This window comes from Thamnophis sirtalis, unplaced genomic scaffold (genome assembly GCF_051295495.1).
Source record: "Thamnophis sirtalis isolate CommonGarterSnake01/CBP01778 unplaced genomic scaffold, rThaSir2_p1.2 scaffold_2, whole genome shotgun sequence".
Lineage (NCBI taxonomy): Eukaryota > Metazoa > Chordata > Lepidosauria > Squamata > Natricidae > Thamnophis > Thamnophis sirtalis.
Window position 1 is genome coordinate 165,210,106 of NW_028261382.1, and position 17,425 is coordinate 165,227,530.

The 17,425-nt window shown below is 37.5% G+C and overlaps 1 protein-coding gene across 2 annotated transcripts in view; it reads left to right on the top strand.

The window, feature by feature from the left end:
• Nucleotides 1-17,425, top strand: part of RIPOR2 (RHO family interacting cell polarization regulator 2) — a 78,409-nt gene that overhangs the window by 48,565 nt on the left and 12,419 nt on the right. For both annotated transcript variants that reach the window (XM_087707364.1, XM_087707365.1), the window contains exons 9-15: nt 4,947-4,990; nt 5,785-5,910; nt 7,947-8,095; nt 8,475-8,604; nt 10,632-11,306; nt 14,601-14,782; nt 16,899-17,067. In XM_087707364.1, coding sequence (XP_087563490.1) covers nt 4,947-4,990; nt 5,785-5,910; nt 7,947-8,095; nt 8,475-8,604; nt 10,632-11,306; nt 14,601-14,782; nt 16,899-17,067 — 1,475 coding nt within the window. The remainder of the gene's footprint in view (nt 1-4,946; nt 4,991-5,784; nt 5,911-7,946; nt 8,096-8,474; nt 8,605-10,631; nt 11,307-14,600; nt 14,783-16,898; nt 17,068-17,425) is intronic.

Sequence of the window (17,425 nt, forward strand, 5' to 3'; positions counted from 1 at the left end):
GTCTTCAACGTATGTAACTGAGCCCAGAATTATGGTCATAACTCATGGAGACCCCTCATCTTAATTAATCCTTAATTAACTTATAAGTGAAAATCTGTGGGACTCTATAGATACCTATTGCAATACATTACTTAAATAGGTATCAAATCATGACATTTTAATTGTCCAAGGAGAGATTTACATGTATTTGATACTCAATCTAGTGTCACCAAAGTAGTTACTTCTAATTGCAGACAGGGCCATAAAATTATTTATTTTTTTAGAAGCTTTCTCCCTGAAGTATTTGTCTATGTCACATCCTAATGTACTTAGAAAAGAGAAGAATGCAAAATATGAATTTCAGCAATATTACTTATCTTTGATGTTTTCATTGTTCAAATGGTACTTTTTATGATTACGATAAATGAAATGCAATGATTTAGGCTACATTTTCTGATATCTGCGTAAGGATCTGTTTCTCAACATCTGAGTACCCACTAAAGGATGGATGCTTTTCTTCGCAGCATATTGTTATTGTAGAGGATTCATTTTTCTTTCAGCATTAACCTAAATCATGCATTGCAATAAAGTGAGCATATAGATTTCCAGCAAGAGTAGGAATGGATATGAACGCTAGCAGCAGTTACATTTGTAGGAAGTGGATCTTTAACTTTAACAATACTTAGCATGATTTAATATGAAATATAAAGCTTTGAATGTTAACCTTTAAAGGTATGTTGGAGCAGTTCCATAGCAAGTTAATGCAGCAGCATTTATAAGACCAGTGTTCCTTAAGGAAAAAAATCCTTGTTATTCATTTTAATTTGTTTTCTCCCCATTCAGAAATATATGTGCTTATGGGCAAGTACCGTTTCCCCGAAAATACAAACTGTCCTGAAACTAACACCTTGCCACATTTTTCACGTGGGCAAAAATATAATCCCATCCCCGAAAATAAGCCCCCTGGACAACACCCCCCCCTCCGCCCAGGCAGAGCATCACTCGCCGACCTAGCGGTATCCCGAAGGCACCAAGCCGTGGGAGCCGGGGAGGGAAGGCGCTCACGTTCCTTGGCGCCTTCGGGATACCGCTAGGTTGGGGAGTAGCATTCTGCCTGGCTGGAGGGGGGAGTTGCCGGGCGGCTGCTCTCTTGCAAGCGGGCTCCCGAAGAGCCGGCACAGCCTCTGGGCGAAGCAGCCATGAGGTGACCATGCTCACAAACAGTCGCCCGGCAAATCCCCTCTCCAGCCGGGCAGAGGAGCATTCACTGACCTAGGGGGTATTCCTAAGGCGCCAAAGCACGTGGCGCTCTGCTCGCTCCCCAGCTCCCGTGGCTTGGCAAATTTGGGATACCCCCTAGATCAGTCCATGGAGCTCTGTCCGGCTGGAGAGGGGGGTTGCGTGAGTGCCTGTTCCATCCCCGCTGCGCTCCGAGCATGACTTCTTCTTCGGCTTTCAAACTCCAAAACTCGGCTGCCGAGTCTTCCAGCAGCGGCCACTCTAGGAGTGCACTCTACGGTTGTGGGCCGGCTGCCAGATAGAGTCTTCCAGACAGAGAGTCTCCCAGCAGCCAGCCCACAACCATAGAGCGCACTCCTAGAGCGGCCACTGCTGGAAGACTCTGCAGCCGAGTTTTGGAGTTCGGAAGCCGGAGAAGAAGTTATGCTCGGAGTGCAGTGGGGGTGGAACAGGCGCTCATGCAACCCCCCACTCCAGCCGGGCAGTGCCAAGCCGCGGGAGCAGGCAGAGCGCCACGTACCTTGGCGCCTTATGAATAGCCCCTAGGTCAGTGAATGGCGCTCTGACCGGCTGGAGAGGGGGTTTGCCGGGCAGCTGCTCGTGAGCGTGGTCACCTCATGGCTGCTTCGCCCCTGAGGCTGTGTCCGGCTCTTCGGGAGCCAGTTTGCAAGGGAGCAGCTGCCCGGCAACCCCAAAACAATAAGCCCTCCCCCTATAATAAGCCCAAGGCCATATTTCATGGGGCAAAAGAAAATAAGGCCCTGTCTTATTTTCGGGGAAACACGGTAACAAAAATCAAACTATAACATTAAAGGAAATGCCCTCTGCAGAGTATTAGTAAATGTTTCAAGTCTATAAATACTAAACAAATAAGAATGTGAATGTTAATATCAACCCAATGTAAAATAATTTTGTTCTGGGATTTAGACTGCTGCTGAAAATCTTAAGATATGATACATATTTCTAGCTGGAAGAAGCTATCTTCTTAGCTTTAAAAAGTGAATAAAAATTTCATTTGCCCAATAAATGCCCATAGTTTCTTTGCCTGAATAAATATGTGATATTAGAAAGAAAGACAGTCCACGTACATTAATCATCCTTGGTCTCAAGAAAGCCGATTCTTATTTTTGTCTGTGATCTAGAATTTCTTGATGAAATAGGAATTATTATTGTATTTTGTATTTATTTATTGCTGAATACATAGAAAAGTATTTTTGTGGGGAGAGATCTTGGACTTGGGTTGCTAATATTATATATTATCAGTTTTCATTAAGTTGTGTCTTTGGAAATGCATCTATTGCATTTTAAATAACATAGCCAAGTCCCATTCTCTCCCCCGTCCCCCATTATTAACAGTATTTCCATTGTGTTGTTAGCTGTTGGCATAAGCCATGTGCAACTTTCCAGGTATTGTATTCTATATCCCATAGCCCTGAACGAATTTGGATAGTAGAAAAGATCAATGGGTGTTGCACTCTTAATATCTGCCAGAGAAACAGTAGGTTGTCTATTAACATGGCAGCTCTTTGTGAGTCACACATGCATTTTGTGCTTTAAAGGTGATAATAAACAGTGAGTATCTCATAATAACTTACTAAAAGGCTTAGTAAAAGAGTAGACTTACTTTCAGTCTCTCCAGGCAATTACTTTTTTTGATGCAAATATGGCACTTTTTAAAATCCCTGTTCTGTTATGAAATGTACTATGTTTTAAAGGACATCTTGATGAAAATGTAGTGAGAAACCATGATTTCTCATGATTTCTGATTGATTTCTGTCAATTAGATTCATATCCCAACCCTTCTTTTTGTATAGTGTGCCAAAGGAAACTGAAAACTTTTGTTTCTAATTTAAGTTAATTTTCCATTAATGCCAGCTAAAGAAAAGTAATTTGTTTAGGCCAGAGGAAGATAACCTGGCTACATGTCCAGCTGTTCCCATTCTTCTTTTCTTACATATTCTCTTGTTTATTAAAACCTCAATTGCTGTTACCCCATTTTCTTAAAAGGCCCTAATTCAGATGGATGCATAAATCATGCTGTCTGATTCTTTTGTTTGACTTTAAGCAGATTCAATAGTTCTATGCTGGACTAGTATTTCATGAAAGGAATAGACATCCATAGAATTGCAGTAAGAAGGATAGGTAGGTCTAGTGCCTAAGGCACCAGGCTAGAAATTAAAAAAAAACCATGAGTTCTAGTCCTGCCTTGGGCATAGAACTAGATGGGTGATCTTGGGCCAGTCACTTTTTTTCAGCGCTAGGAACAAGGCAGTGACAAATCATTTCTGAAATCTTGCCATGAAAACTGTAGAACTGTCCATACAGTTGCCAGGAGTCAAAATTGACTTGAAGGCACCCTCTTCCTCCCCTAAAAAAAGCCTTATTGCAAGATAGCGCAAAAATCAAATGGTTCCAATAATTGCAACGTTGAATGGCTGGGAAGAAGAAGGATCTGAACCAGGTTTACCTCTCATGACTGGTGCTTAATATTGTATCATCAACATCATCTTCATCATCTGTAGTGTTTGATTATCTACAAAACTAAGGGCACTTATTGTCATACTTTTTAATAAACTTCCCCTAAAGCATTTGATTGAGGTTAAAGAGTAGTTATAATTAATGTAGATTACAAATAAATATTTTAAAAAACGAAACCATTAAAAAATTTATGAGGGACTGCTGCCACCTAGAGATCAAAAAGTTTGTTCCAATGTCAATAGAATTTCCTTGCTGCTCCATACAGTTAAAACCCAACCCCTTCACTGTTGTATTTTATTTGGGGGTGGTGGTGAGACAGAGAGGAAGGGAAGGGGGAGAGAGAGACTTAGATGAAGGGAAGAAGGGAGAGACTCTTAGATGAGAGTTTTAGTAGATACTTAGTGTTAAGTCAAGTAAAGTCATGATTTTTGCATTGGTCAGATTGCAGCTAGAATATTGAATGCAATTATAAACACCACATTTCAGAAAGACATTGACAACCTAAAGGATATAGGAACTGTACTGATAAAGTGCTAGGAAAGAAAAATCTGAGGAACTGTCAATTCTACTTACCGTTAACTGTAGAATCGGTTTTTGCTCCAGAGAAAATTCTGTGAAAATAGTTTGCAACTCAGGAATTTCAAACCAATCTTTAAAAGTAAAAGAAGGTCCATATTAATTGGATTTAATGTGTATTCAAAAAAATAAACATTGTAAAAAGTGTCCCTTTCTGTTCACTTTAGATCTATATAATATACCCATTTCTAGATACAGAGTTGCCCAGTGGTTAACGTGAGAAAATGAATGATATTACTTCCAATGAGAAGTGAAAACTAAATGCATCCCTTATTTGAACAGACTTTAGTTTCTTCATATGAATTTGAAAGTTACATTTTACATTAATACACAGATTGTGCCAAATGGGCATGCAGAATTCAAGAAGTTAGTTGCTGATAATTGAATAGTGTTCTTATGCATTATATTAACCCTTGTAATAGCAAACAATCAGGTTTCAGTCACTACTATTCTCAGTCCTTCAAAGAAGGTAAATGGGAAAACAATCATTTCTGTTAATGAAAAGAGAATAAAAGTCCCTCTGAAAGTTGCTCTCTTAGATTCATAAGTGCTCTGGCAACATTGTAGGGGGTTGTCATTAATATATAAGGGGACAACGCAAACATTTCATCTGAACCACTTCTCAAGTATAAGCATTTCACCTAAAACAGTTTTTAAATGTTTTTGGCTTCTAGGTCTGGCTGGCTTTGCTCGACTTTGCCCTGGAGACCAGTATGAGGTAAGTAACTTTGTAAATGTCATCTTCCATCATGCATTTCTTACTGTTCTCATGTCCTGTACAGCAAGAAAGGTCCCACTATTCTGTGTTTATGGATGAATGCACTCTGAACAGTTCCCACATAAAGACTATGAGACTGGTCCCAGAGAGCTGATTGATGCCTTCCAAGATAACAACAGATCTTTCTTTAGCTTTGTCTTGGAAGCATGTCAGCAGTCTCTAAATATTTTATTCTTGGCATAGATCCTTTCCCTCTTGTGGCTTCAAATCTAACCAGGACAGACTGAGTACAGCAGATCAATAGTTCAAGCCGACTGCCTTTTTCCCCCCAAAGACAGATATTTTATTTTACCAACAAATAGTAAAGTGGAAAATTTAGAACAAAGAACAAGAACGAAGTCATATCTCTAATCTGAATACTTTCTGATTCTGCATTTATGTGTCATGTTGTAATGCTTCATGAAATAATATTTATGTTGACAACCTTATATAGCTATTGTTTATTTATTTATTTATTAGATTTGTTTGTTGCAACCCATCTCACTTTAAGGTGATTCTCTTTCTCTTCTTTGTGTTGTTCTAGGGTGATGTATTAAGAATTCGATCCAGTTTTTTCCTTGGAAATATATGATTTGCATTATTTTCCAATCCAAAATATAACCACTTCTGTAATGCATTGAAGCAAATCCATTAGTTCTGTTGGGTTCTTCACTCATTGTGGTTGATTCAGAATGGGAGAATAAGAACAAAGTATATATGAACATGATCAGTGACATCACGTTTTGTTTTCACAGATTTTCATGAGGCATGGCCGTCAAAGATGGAAACTAAAAGGCAAAATAGAAGTCAATGATAAGCAAAGTTGGGATGGAGAAGAAATGATCTTCCTCCCCCTTATTGTTGGGTTAATCTCCATTAAGGTATTGATGTATTGTTTTCTTATTAAGTACATTGTCTGCCTTTCTGTTTTTAAAACAGTTGCAAATATAAAAGGTGACCTCAAAATGGGTGAAGTTAAAATCAATTAACACTTAAAGGCTTTAGAAAATAAATGGATTTTCCTAAAAAAAGCTTTCCTAAATATAGCTGTAATAGCAATAGCATTTAGACTTCTATACCTCTTCACAGTGCTTTACAACCCTCTCTAAGTGGTTTACAGAGTCAGCATGTTGTCCCCAACAATCTGAGTCCTCATATAGTAATATAATTATACCTGATATTGTCAGCCCTCTTAGGAAACAGGACTAGGTGAACTAATTCTATTTATTGTAAGGCTACATTAACAGAATCTTGCAAATCTGAAAGTACAAACTTCCCACCTGCCACTTTTAACTGCCTGAGCTATGAGGACAGGTCTTTTCTCAGTTTCTTTCTCTGCTGTTCAGTGATTGCGGGCTCCTGCTTCTCTTATCTGATTGTTTCCTAAGGAACATCTCCCCTCTTTCCTTAAAACCACTAATGCATTCCATTAGAAATATTGATCTATAGAGAATAAGCAATGTCATTCTGGTTTCCTTTAATTCACTGAATGTATTGATAATATATTTTGCATGCATCTACATATTTTATTGTGAAATTCTATTGAGAAAAAACTAGTCAGGGAAGGACACTTGGTGTTTGTAGCTTCATTTATGTGAATTAGTTTCCTGTAATTTTCAAGAGATTACTTCCACTTGGGAATTTGTTCTTCTATACAGATATTCTTGACCTATGACCATAACTGAGCCCAGAATTACGATTATAAGTCATTGCAGTAGTTGAGTGATTCATCACCCCTGTTTTTTCCAGCATTTTTTCCAGCAGTCATTAAGTAGCCATCGTAATTTTAAAATCAGGATAAGTAACTTGGGGGGGGGGAGTCCCCACTAAGTGACCATCATGTCAAAGACTTATCAGTATTACAGAGCACAATTAGAAGTTTCATATATCATTTCTAAGATGATGCTTATCAGTTGAATATTCAAATGAAGTATTAAATGTAAAAGAATCAAGTAATAAAATGTTAAGTGTGTCTGCAAAGTAAACCTTTTCAATTGAATGGATAAACACAAACATCTTTCCATTTTTTAAAAAGATACTTTCGGTGATTTTTATTTGAGTATAAAAGAGATTCTGCAATTTATACTTTTTACTTCAAACTATTTTCTTTTATTCTATCAGACTAATTAACAGAAGAAAAATTACCATATTTTTCAGAGTATAAGATGCATCTTTTCCTCCTAAAAAAGAGGCTGAAAATCTGGGTGCATCTTATACACTGAATACAGCATTTTTGGCCTCCCCAAACCCCATCCCTGCGTATTCTGCTAAGAGGAATATTCTTTATATGCTATTGTTCTGGTAGATAAGTCAGGCAACATTAGTGAAAGAAGAGTTAGAAATGGTGAGAATGTTTTGGAAATGCAGGTATTGATACAATAATGTCATATTCATGACAATTTATTATTATTATTTTATATAAAACCCAGCCACTTTGTCCAGTTTTTAAAAACAGTACCTTTTGGCACTCTTTACCTGTGCCATAGTCTTACATACTAGATTTTCCCCCTATTCTTATTTCCTCATTCATTCATTCATTGAAGTTTCCCACAAATAAATTATTATAATTAGCTTTTATGACTCTGAACTGTGTAAATAATGTACCATTAGTAATATATTGTAAGAAAACTGACCTAAATGTGTAAGTGGTTTTCAGCTTTCTGTTTTATGGCAAAAATAAAATATAATCCATGCAAATATGAAGTCCTGTGTAAATCTGAAGCATTTTAGTATCCTTGTAATTTTCACATACTAATACACAATAATAACATGCAAGTCCCAGTACTACTTGCTCTTCTGAACAAACAATGTGGTCTTAGAAGGATTAATATTTGATATGTGAAGATGCTACTGAAATAATGAGCTGTTAATTGACAATTATTTTGTTCCTAATTATTAACACTAATTTGTTCCAAAGGTCACAGAATTAAAAGGTCTTGCCACTCATATTTTGGTTGGAAGTGTTACTTGTGAAACGAAAGACTTGTTTGCTGCTCAGCCTCAGGTTGTCGCTGTGGATATCAATGACCTTGGGACAATAAAGCTGAATCTGGAAATCACTTGGCAGTAAGTAAAGATGGCTTTTTGGACAGCCATCATCATTTCAAATCAACTGTTGTTCCAGTAACATCAGCAACAGAAAATAAAATTATGGGATATACGTCTCCTGAACTGGCACTTTAAATAATAGAGTGTTTAAGGAGCAAGCTGGTATTGTAGGTTATTTTTGAGATGGCACCCACAGATAATATGCACTGAAAATGTGAAATGAAAATATATACAAGAATACTATTTTGTGAACCTGTTTTACAATGTACAGAACTTCACTGGAAAAAAAGATGAGTTGCTCATGCTGTAATATCTTAAGTGAAAAGAAAACCTTGTAATTCAGTAGAATAACAGTTTAATGATGATTCAGTCTAATAATAGATTTATACTTTTGCAGTCCATTTGATGTGGAGGACATTACCCCATCAACAGGCAACACAAGCAAAGCATCAGCTATTCAAAGAAGGATGTCCATTTATAGTCAAGGCACCCCAGAAACACCAACTTTCAAGGATCAGTCATTCTTTGTAAGTGATAGCAAAAACAATTAGTGGCTAAGTAGCATGGTCTGCTCAATTTTGTTTGAGATAACAGAAAGGGGGACAAAGGAAAAAGAGAGAATTGGCAAAGGTTATTTTTTTTCTATCCCCTAGCCCAGTGGTCTCCAACCTTGGCAACTTTAAGACCTGTTGGACTTCAACTCCCAGAGTTCCTCAGCCAGCTTTACTTTGGGATATTTGGGGAATTCTGGAGTCTTTTGGGAACTTCCCTCATGCCCATGATATGAGCATCCATATGTTGGCATAGTTGGAGAAAAATGTCTAGCAGACATTCTCCTTTCTCAGTTATCTAAGTCAGTGGTCTCCAACCTTGGCAACTTTAAGACCTGTTGGACTTCAACTCCCAGAGTTCCTCAGCCAGCAAAGCTCTGGGAGTTGAAGTCCACAGGTCTTAAAGTTGCCAAGGTTGGAGACCACTGCCCTAGCCTATTCCTTGATCTAGTGCGGAAGATCCTGTAAAGTTTCCATATGTGATATGGCTAATGTGAATCCCACCATTTCTTTTTTTAGGAAAAAAGGTGTGATATTTCCCCCTTATAGACAAAGGGCCTTTTTCGCGTGAGAAGCTTCCATAAAAGCTCATTTAGTTTGCACTTTGGTTCTGAAGTTTTGCACTATATTTTCTTATCAATCTATACCAGGGGTAGTCAACCTTTTTATACCTACCGCCCACTTTTGCATCTGGTAGTCGTAAAATTTTCTAACCGCCCACCATTTCCACAGTAATGGTGATTTATAAAGTAGGGAAGTAACTTTATAAAATTTATAAAGCAGAGTTACAGCAAACCCCTACTGCTCACCATGAAAGCTGGAACGCCCACTAGTGGGCGGTAGGGACCAGGTTGACTACCACTGATCTATACTTTGTACACTTACAGTATGTTTAAAAGACGATGTAGTCAACTAATTGCCCTGTTTTTTTGTCTTAACACTTCAAGAAATGGCAACATCGTCCACAAAACAGTCTCCACTCCGCCATTTTAGAGACTCTGCAAGATGCTTTCTTTGACAAGCTACGTCGCAGTCGTTCATTTAGTGATCTGCCATCTCTCAGGCTAAGGTTTAGAACAGGGCTAGAACAATATGTGAGTCCAGATGGTGTGATAAAATATCTTACTGCATTTCTCAAGCAGTTCCTCTGTTTTGTCGCATGTCCTAAATCTGACATTTCTCTTTAAGATCTATCTTGTTTGCTGACTATTTATTGAGCAAATAACTATCGGCTCAAGTTTCTTATGTAGTCAAATAAAACTCTGATTGGCTTTAGTTTTGCAAATTCTTTTTCGAGAAAAGGCTAAACTAAGAAAGCACTTATTATGTGCAATATTTTATGAACATATTTATATCTGCACATGGTTCGCTACTTGTCCATAGACGATTTTTGGCACGAGACTAAAATAAATAAATTTGATGCAGTCTAAAGTGAAAAATTCACATTTTATCTCCATTGATTTCAGGCTGCAATATTGAAACTGCTTAATTATCTTGGATAAGTCATGTTTAAGGAATTGAAACTGTATTTCAGCATTGCTGAATAAAAGGACAAGATAATCCCCAGTATACTTATGGTGTAATCTTCTATACTGTAATACCAATCATGTAAATGACATGTGATGGTGTGCATTTTGTTCCTTCAGCCTACTTTCCCTACATAAAGTCTGGTCAGCAAAAGAAAAGATTTTAATTTGTTCATAAAGATAATTGAGTTTGCAATGCTCAAAAAAGCTTCATAATTGGTTTAGAACTTTTCTATACACATTCTGTGCTACTTCTGATCCTTCTTATTTTCTGGCTTTTGGACAGGTTTGTTTGTTTTTTGGCCTCTTCCTGTCACTTTAGAAAAGATCAGTAGCATGAAAGCTAAATGAATATAGTTCATAATTCCAAATAGCCTAGTTTCACAGAAAGTAGCAAATTGTATATTTTTTAAAAAAATAATGCTTAAGGTCAGCTCAGTGGAAATTTAATTTTAACTGTTTTTATTATATTTGCAGTCAAATTTATCCGATGATGTTTTTGGAAATGGAGCAGCAGAAAACGAGAAAAGTTCATTATCTTTCAGTTTCATTGACATTACCAGTGAACATTGTACTACATCATACAGTTCAACGGACTCGTCCTCTACAATAGATAATTCCAATCCTGAAATTATTGCCACAATCCCAGAGCCCAGTGGGAAAAGGTTATCCAAACCTGACACTGTACACAATATTCATTCAAGGTGTGAGGACTCCACATATGAATCCAACAACGGAACATCACAAGAGCATGGTGAAAATATGACAACACATCTAGTGCCTGAACTTTGCCAAAGTTCTCCTCATTTGAGAGGCAACAGTGTGATTTTAGCAAGCCGTGCCTCAGAGTCCCTTCTTCCAGATACAGAGGAGTTATCAGACGTCAAACCTGTAGAGCTGGATACCTTTGAAGGCAATATCACAAAGCAGCTGGTTAAAAGACTGACATCTGGAGAGGGGCCAATGACACCTGAAAAATGTCATTGTGAGGGGTCAATTAGTGGAGAATCTGAAGGCTATAAATCATGTGTTGATGGAAGTCTAGAAGAAGCATTTCAGGGGCTTCTGTTAGCTCTTGAACCTCATAAAGAACAGTTTAAAGAATTCCAGGAATTGGACCAAGGAATTACACATCTAGATGAGATCCTAAAAGTAAGTTTAGTTTCAAATAAGAAATTTCATTCGTTGTGAATAGAAGAATTGTTATCTAATCTTCAGCAATAAAACTAATTGTTTAGATAGTAGCTTTCCTCATACCAAGCATCAGTTCACCGTTTACATTCAATCTAAGAATGACCAAGAAAGAAATCACAAAATGGAAGGGCCAGATCAAGTCTTTGTCTAATGAAATAATCCCAGCTAGCTATTGCTGAATTATACTTTTGGCTGTTAATATCTACAGTATAGGTGTACTTTTCACACAACAAAACAAGAAGCCCTAAATAAAGCAATTGTTAGATAAGCTAAAACAACAAAATTGTGGAAACTCTGATGCATTCTGCCCTCCTATTCCAGTCGTATATGGAAGTGTGAGGAGCAGATCCATCAACTGAAATCTCAAAATTAGTCAGGTATGGATGGTCAAACTGAATTGAACTACAGTTCTCTCCCCACCCCTTGTTTAATATAAATTGGCAGGTGGTTGGATTAACTTAAATCTGGTAAATTTAAGGACATGTTGATATAGTTTTCTTAATTACAATACAGAATTGGTTTGTCGGTATTCTCTACTGCAATGTTTTTCGAGTATCCGTCACAATTCTGTAATTTTTCTTCTGGCCTCTCATCTAAATATTAACCAGTTCCAATCCTGCTTATTGTTTACTGCTTTGCTTGTTGTTTCTAAGATTAATTATTCCTCTGCCTATAGAAGAAGAGTTTGAATTTGAAAGAGATTTTAAATCTCCCTTTTAATTTGACGTAACATGATTGACAGTTAAGTCATTCCATGTTCTGTTTTCACATACAGCAATATGCAGAACTAAGTCTTGGTTCCATGTCATAATAAATTGGCGTGCCAAAATGAACCAGTGCCAAATTGAATTAGTGATGTCATTGTGGAAATGCTTCTTATATAGTAGAATGCTACAGGGAGCAAGATAAAGTACCACTCATTATCATAATGCTATTTTATTAAGTTATCTGTTTGTAAATTGAATAGTTTAATTATAGATGTTAATAGGGAAGTATGGAGCTTGGCAATTTTTTTACATTTCTATAAATTTAATTCATTTTTGTAATCCATTTCATCCCATTTAATTGAAATGTGTATTTATTGTACAATGCAGTCAGTCAATGTCCTGTTGATAGTCAAGTCAGTGAATATTTTGGATATTATAATATTGCAATATTGTTTGTTGAATAGCTCCTGAACTTTATTTTTGGACTAGTGTTACAGAAGCCTTTCAGTGCACACACTTTTTTCCTGATTTGTAATTGGCTACATTGGTGGGAATGCATTAGCACTTCATTGGATAATCTTGGGTTAAATTTGTATTCATGTAACACTTTGATTTCAACTAAAAGGTACTACAGTAATTACCACAGAATATGAAAGCTCTGATAAAGACCATTAAATGTTACATTTACACTCTTCAGTTTACGTTACCAGATATAGCTTTGTTTGTACAGGAAATGTAATTTTTAAAATTACCTTTATTAAATAGTTTTAAAACACTAAATAATTGAGTTTCTGATCTTCATTTTCTTCAGCATATTTATGTGCAAAGCTAATAGATTTCGTTTTTTTAAAACTTGTGTCATTCTTTTAAAGCAAATTTTCTTTGGATAGCTTACAACAATATGAAATCACAATTTTAGAATTTGTTAAAAACTAATTAAAATAAAATATATAAAAAGTAAGAGAATATACATTCAATATTTAATAAAGCAGCAAACCTAACATACCTTTTGAAGTTTGAATATTTAAATTTTATTTTGTTTTCAGACTCCCTGAGCTGTCATTTTGACAGGAGTCACAGCCCTAAGCCATGGTTTGTTTAATATAATGCATATATCCGTGCAGAAACAGACAAATTAGCATATTTTAAATCTCTCACGCACATACACACACACCTTCTATGTGCCTCTCTGTGTGTGCGTGTGTGTTTTATTTAAAATCCAACCATTACAATTTTGGAAATAACTGATAGTGATCACATGCACAATGTTGACAATTTTTTTCCACTTAGTATAGGAGTTTTTAAATCATCTATTTAAAATGAACCGTAAAATGTATTAGATTAATGACATGTATAAAAGAGGGGCTTAAGATATGAGCCTATCAGTTTCAGTCCCATCAGCCCATCAGCCCATCAGTTTCAAATGTGGATAATGTCACATTTTCTTCTAAATTTATGATAATGTGAGGATTACTTGATATCATGGGCAGCAGTTGCCATGACATTGGGGTAGGCATGTTAATTTAACCTTATTTTATTTTATTTAATATAAATATAAATAGTCTTCAATTTATATCCATTGGTTCAAACTTGTGTCCGCACTGAACAAGGAGGACTTACAATTGGTCCTCAGGCTTCCCTCTATCCCACCATCTCTACAGTCACATGACAACAGTTACTGCCATTCTCTGCTGGCTTCCCACAAACAAAATCAAATGGTAGGCAGACAGGAAGTTGGAAGGTCTTCGTTTAACAACAGCAATCTGGGACTATTGGAACTGCTATCACTAAGTGAACTAGAGAGAAAAAAAGTGAACACCCATCATATGACATCACATTTTACAATTGTAATTTAATAATCTTCCAGTCTTTATGGCTATTTTAACCGAAGGACTACCAGTGATTGATACCCCAATGGACTCAGTAGGGTTCAGGTGGGCTATGGAAGATTGGGTCTGGATTGAATTATATCTAACCCAGAGCTGTCAAACTCGCAGCCTGGGGCCTGGATGCATCATGTGCTGGCCATGGCCACACCCGATTTAGCAAAGGGGGGGGGAGTTGTGATATGTAACTTGACACCGTGACGAGGCACGTTTGACATCCCTGATCTAACCCTAAGTACAGTATTTTCAAAAGTCAAATAATCCCTTTTTGGAATTTCCTCATCACATCTCAGTTGACCAGTGAGCATGTCAGAGAAATGAATTACTTAGTGTTTTCTCAAGGTAGGGCTTTTTCAATAATGGAAATCTCAGCTCATTTAGATCTGATTTTTCTAAATCTCATCACAACTACATCTATTGTTGAAATAAAGTTCCATAAGTTAGATCCTCCTCTGTTCTCAAAATACATGAAAAGTAAAATCCTAAAATCTGGAATTAAATGGTAGGAGGACAAGGCCAAACAAGCCAACTGCAGGGGATCATTGGTGTATTTGAAGAGAAACTCTCACACCCAATTTTCCTGGAATATTCTTGAAACCAAACCATTTTGAGTGGCTAAACTGTTCTTCACATATTATATTTTGGTTTTGCTCTTGCAGGGCAGACCAGTAGTAAGTCACAGCAGGTCGTCCAGCTTAAGCCTAACAGTTGAGAGTGCACTGGAAAGTTTCGATTTCCTCAACACTTCTGACTTTGAGGATGAAAGTGCTACCGATGAATTTTGCCGTGGTGCTCGTGGCGCAGACTCTGTGTTCTCAGACACTGAAATCGAGAAAAACAGGTAAGAATGCCAGCATTGAATGCTTCTCAGGTTTATTGCTTTCTGCCAAGTATAGTATGTAGTGATCATTCAAGAAAGATGAAATGTAATATTAGAGCCCCTAGATCAGTAATTTTTGACAGAGTCCTGAGAATTTTGTTAGCAGAACAGATTATAGGGGTTCCAGATATGTTCCCTTTGTACTTGTAAACTGAGACATTCTATATTCGTTCAAAATGATGTGCTGAAAGGAACAAAGAATATGGTAATGTTTTTCTGTATTTGTCAGATTATATGTACATAATCCATTGCCTCATCTCTGTCTATAATGTAGGATGTAGAATCAGGTTTCACTTGCTTCATAATCCCTATGCCTGGGAGAACAAGGAGGTTCAGAATCAATTTGATCTCAGAGGATAAGGTGTTCCAGGGGGCAGATACCACCACAGGAAGGACACATTTTCTGGGTCCCACAATATGATATCCTGTAACTGATGGGGACCAAGGCATAACCCTCCTGCTTATAGAATTGATAGAGACCAACAATCCTCTTTCATTGGAAAACATCAGTAATCGCTTCTGGACCAATTGCAGCTTCCAGATGTTCTTCAAGATCAGTCCCATGCAGAATGCATTACAGTAGGCCATTCTGGTGAGGGCTGAAACATGTATGACCATGAGTTATGCCTTCCAGTGCAGGAAGGGTGCAATTGGCATAAAATATGAAGCTGTACAAGAAACATCCCCCCCCCCTTTTTAAAAAAAATAAATAAATCAGGAGTTTTGAGTCCAGGGAGATTTCCAAATTGTAAATCATTCTGTTTTTTGAGTTTTGCAACGCCATCCAGAACTCAATGGAATATCACTGGACCCACTTAGTCCTACCAGGCTTGATCTGAACTCTATTCCTCACCATTCAGAGGTCCCTGGCTTCCAGATATCAAGGCAAAATCTCCAAGGCATTGGTCAACTTGGGATGGAGCTGTGTAACTGAGTATCATTTGCATGCTTAGGATACCTTACCCTATGCCATCAAATGACCTCATCCAGCAATTTTATGTAAATGATAAATAGAAGTGGAGAGAGTGTTGAGGCATTTGTAGCACATCACAAAAGCCGTCCTTTGCAGGCTACTCCTATCAATGTGATGGGTATCTACCCCAAGGGATGGAGGAAAATGGGGATAAAACTTTGCCCCTACATGAACTCCCAAAGCTGATGTAGAAGGATGCCATAATTGACGATATTGGAAGCCAAGGTGGTGCAGTGGTTAAATGCAGCACTGCAGGCTACTGCTAGATCAGCAGTTCAGCGGTTCAAATCCCACCGGCTCAGGGTTGACTCAGCCTTCCATCCTTCCGAGGTGGGTAAAATGAGGACCCAGATTGTTGGGGGCAATATGCTGACTCTCTGTAAACCGCTTAGAGAGGGCTGAAAGCCCTATGAAGCGGTATATAAGTCTACTGCTATTGCTAAGCTGCCGAGAGGTCAAGCTTTTATTAAAATTTTAAAAATCCCTTGGTTTAAACTAGTTAGTAGAATGAAATAGATGTTTAAACAAAGATTTTTGTACGTGAATAAAGGAAACAGGAAACTCATGTTTGTTCTTTGTAAATCAGTTATGACTTCCTTTCCAACAGATTCTCCCTCGATCTTACTTTTTAATTATTATTTTTTTAGCTGGCCAATTAATCACATGCCTGGAAAGGACTGACATATTACATCTTAATTGTGTAACTTTTGAAAACCACAAATCTATAGTTCAGTTATATTCACAGAGCAGTTTGGCAAAGGATGTTGTCAACAAAGCAAGGTGAAAAGAGGGGGGAAAAGAAAAGAAACACTATAGGAAAGGTTGATTTCAAAGACTTCTTAGGAATACTTCCTTACAAAAAAAGTGATTGTTTCAAAGAAACAAGTAGGCTAGTGTGGTAACAATATATCCTTTAAATGTAGACACTTTTTTGGCACTTTTTACCTAATGCTACTGCCAATTTGAGATACAATGCATTCATTAAAAGGTTACTGGCCTATGAAGAGCTGTTTGGTTACAGGAGAGGGCTTTCAACCATTTCTCTTGTGCATTGCTTACATGAAAAGAAAATCAAACTGCTCACTTACCTCCCAGCTTGAACAGTTACAGGTCAGAACACCCAGAAGGCAGAGGGCACCTCAGCGAAGCATTGACGGAAGACACAGGAGTTGGAACCAGTGTGGCTGGAAGTCCTCTGCCATTGACCACCGGAAATGAAAGCCTTGATATCACCATAGTCAAGCACTTGCAGTACTGCACGCAACTTATCCAGGTATCCCATAGGGTTACATGTTTTTTCAAAGAGATTATTAAGACTCATCTGCTCTTGTTTTCTGTGTTGTGTACACAGCCTTGTTTGTTGGAACTTAATTTCCTTTGTACACTTGCATAAGCAGAAAAAGACGGACTCTGTGGTTGGGGGGGGGGGAGAGGGACTAGCAAATACGCTTGTCCAAAGAAGCCATAGAATGTGAAAGGTTTTTTTTTTAATCCAGAAAAAAACTTATTTCTCTTCAGATGATCCCAACAAGAGATGAAGGCCCAAACTTTATTGCTACTCTCCATTCCAGAAGTGGGGAACTATGGCCCTTTTATGACTTGAGCCAGCATGGCTCAGGAATTCTGGGAGT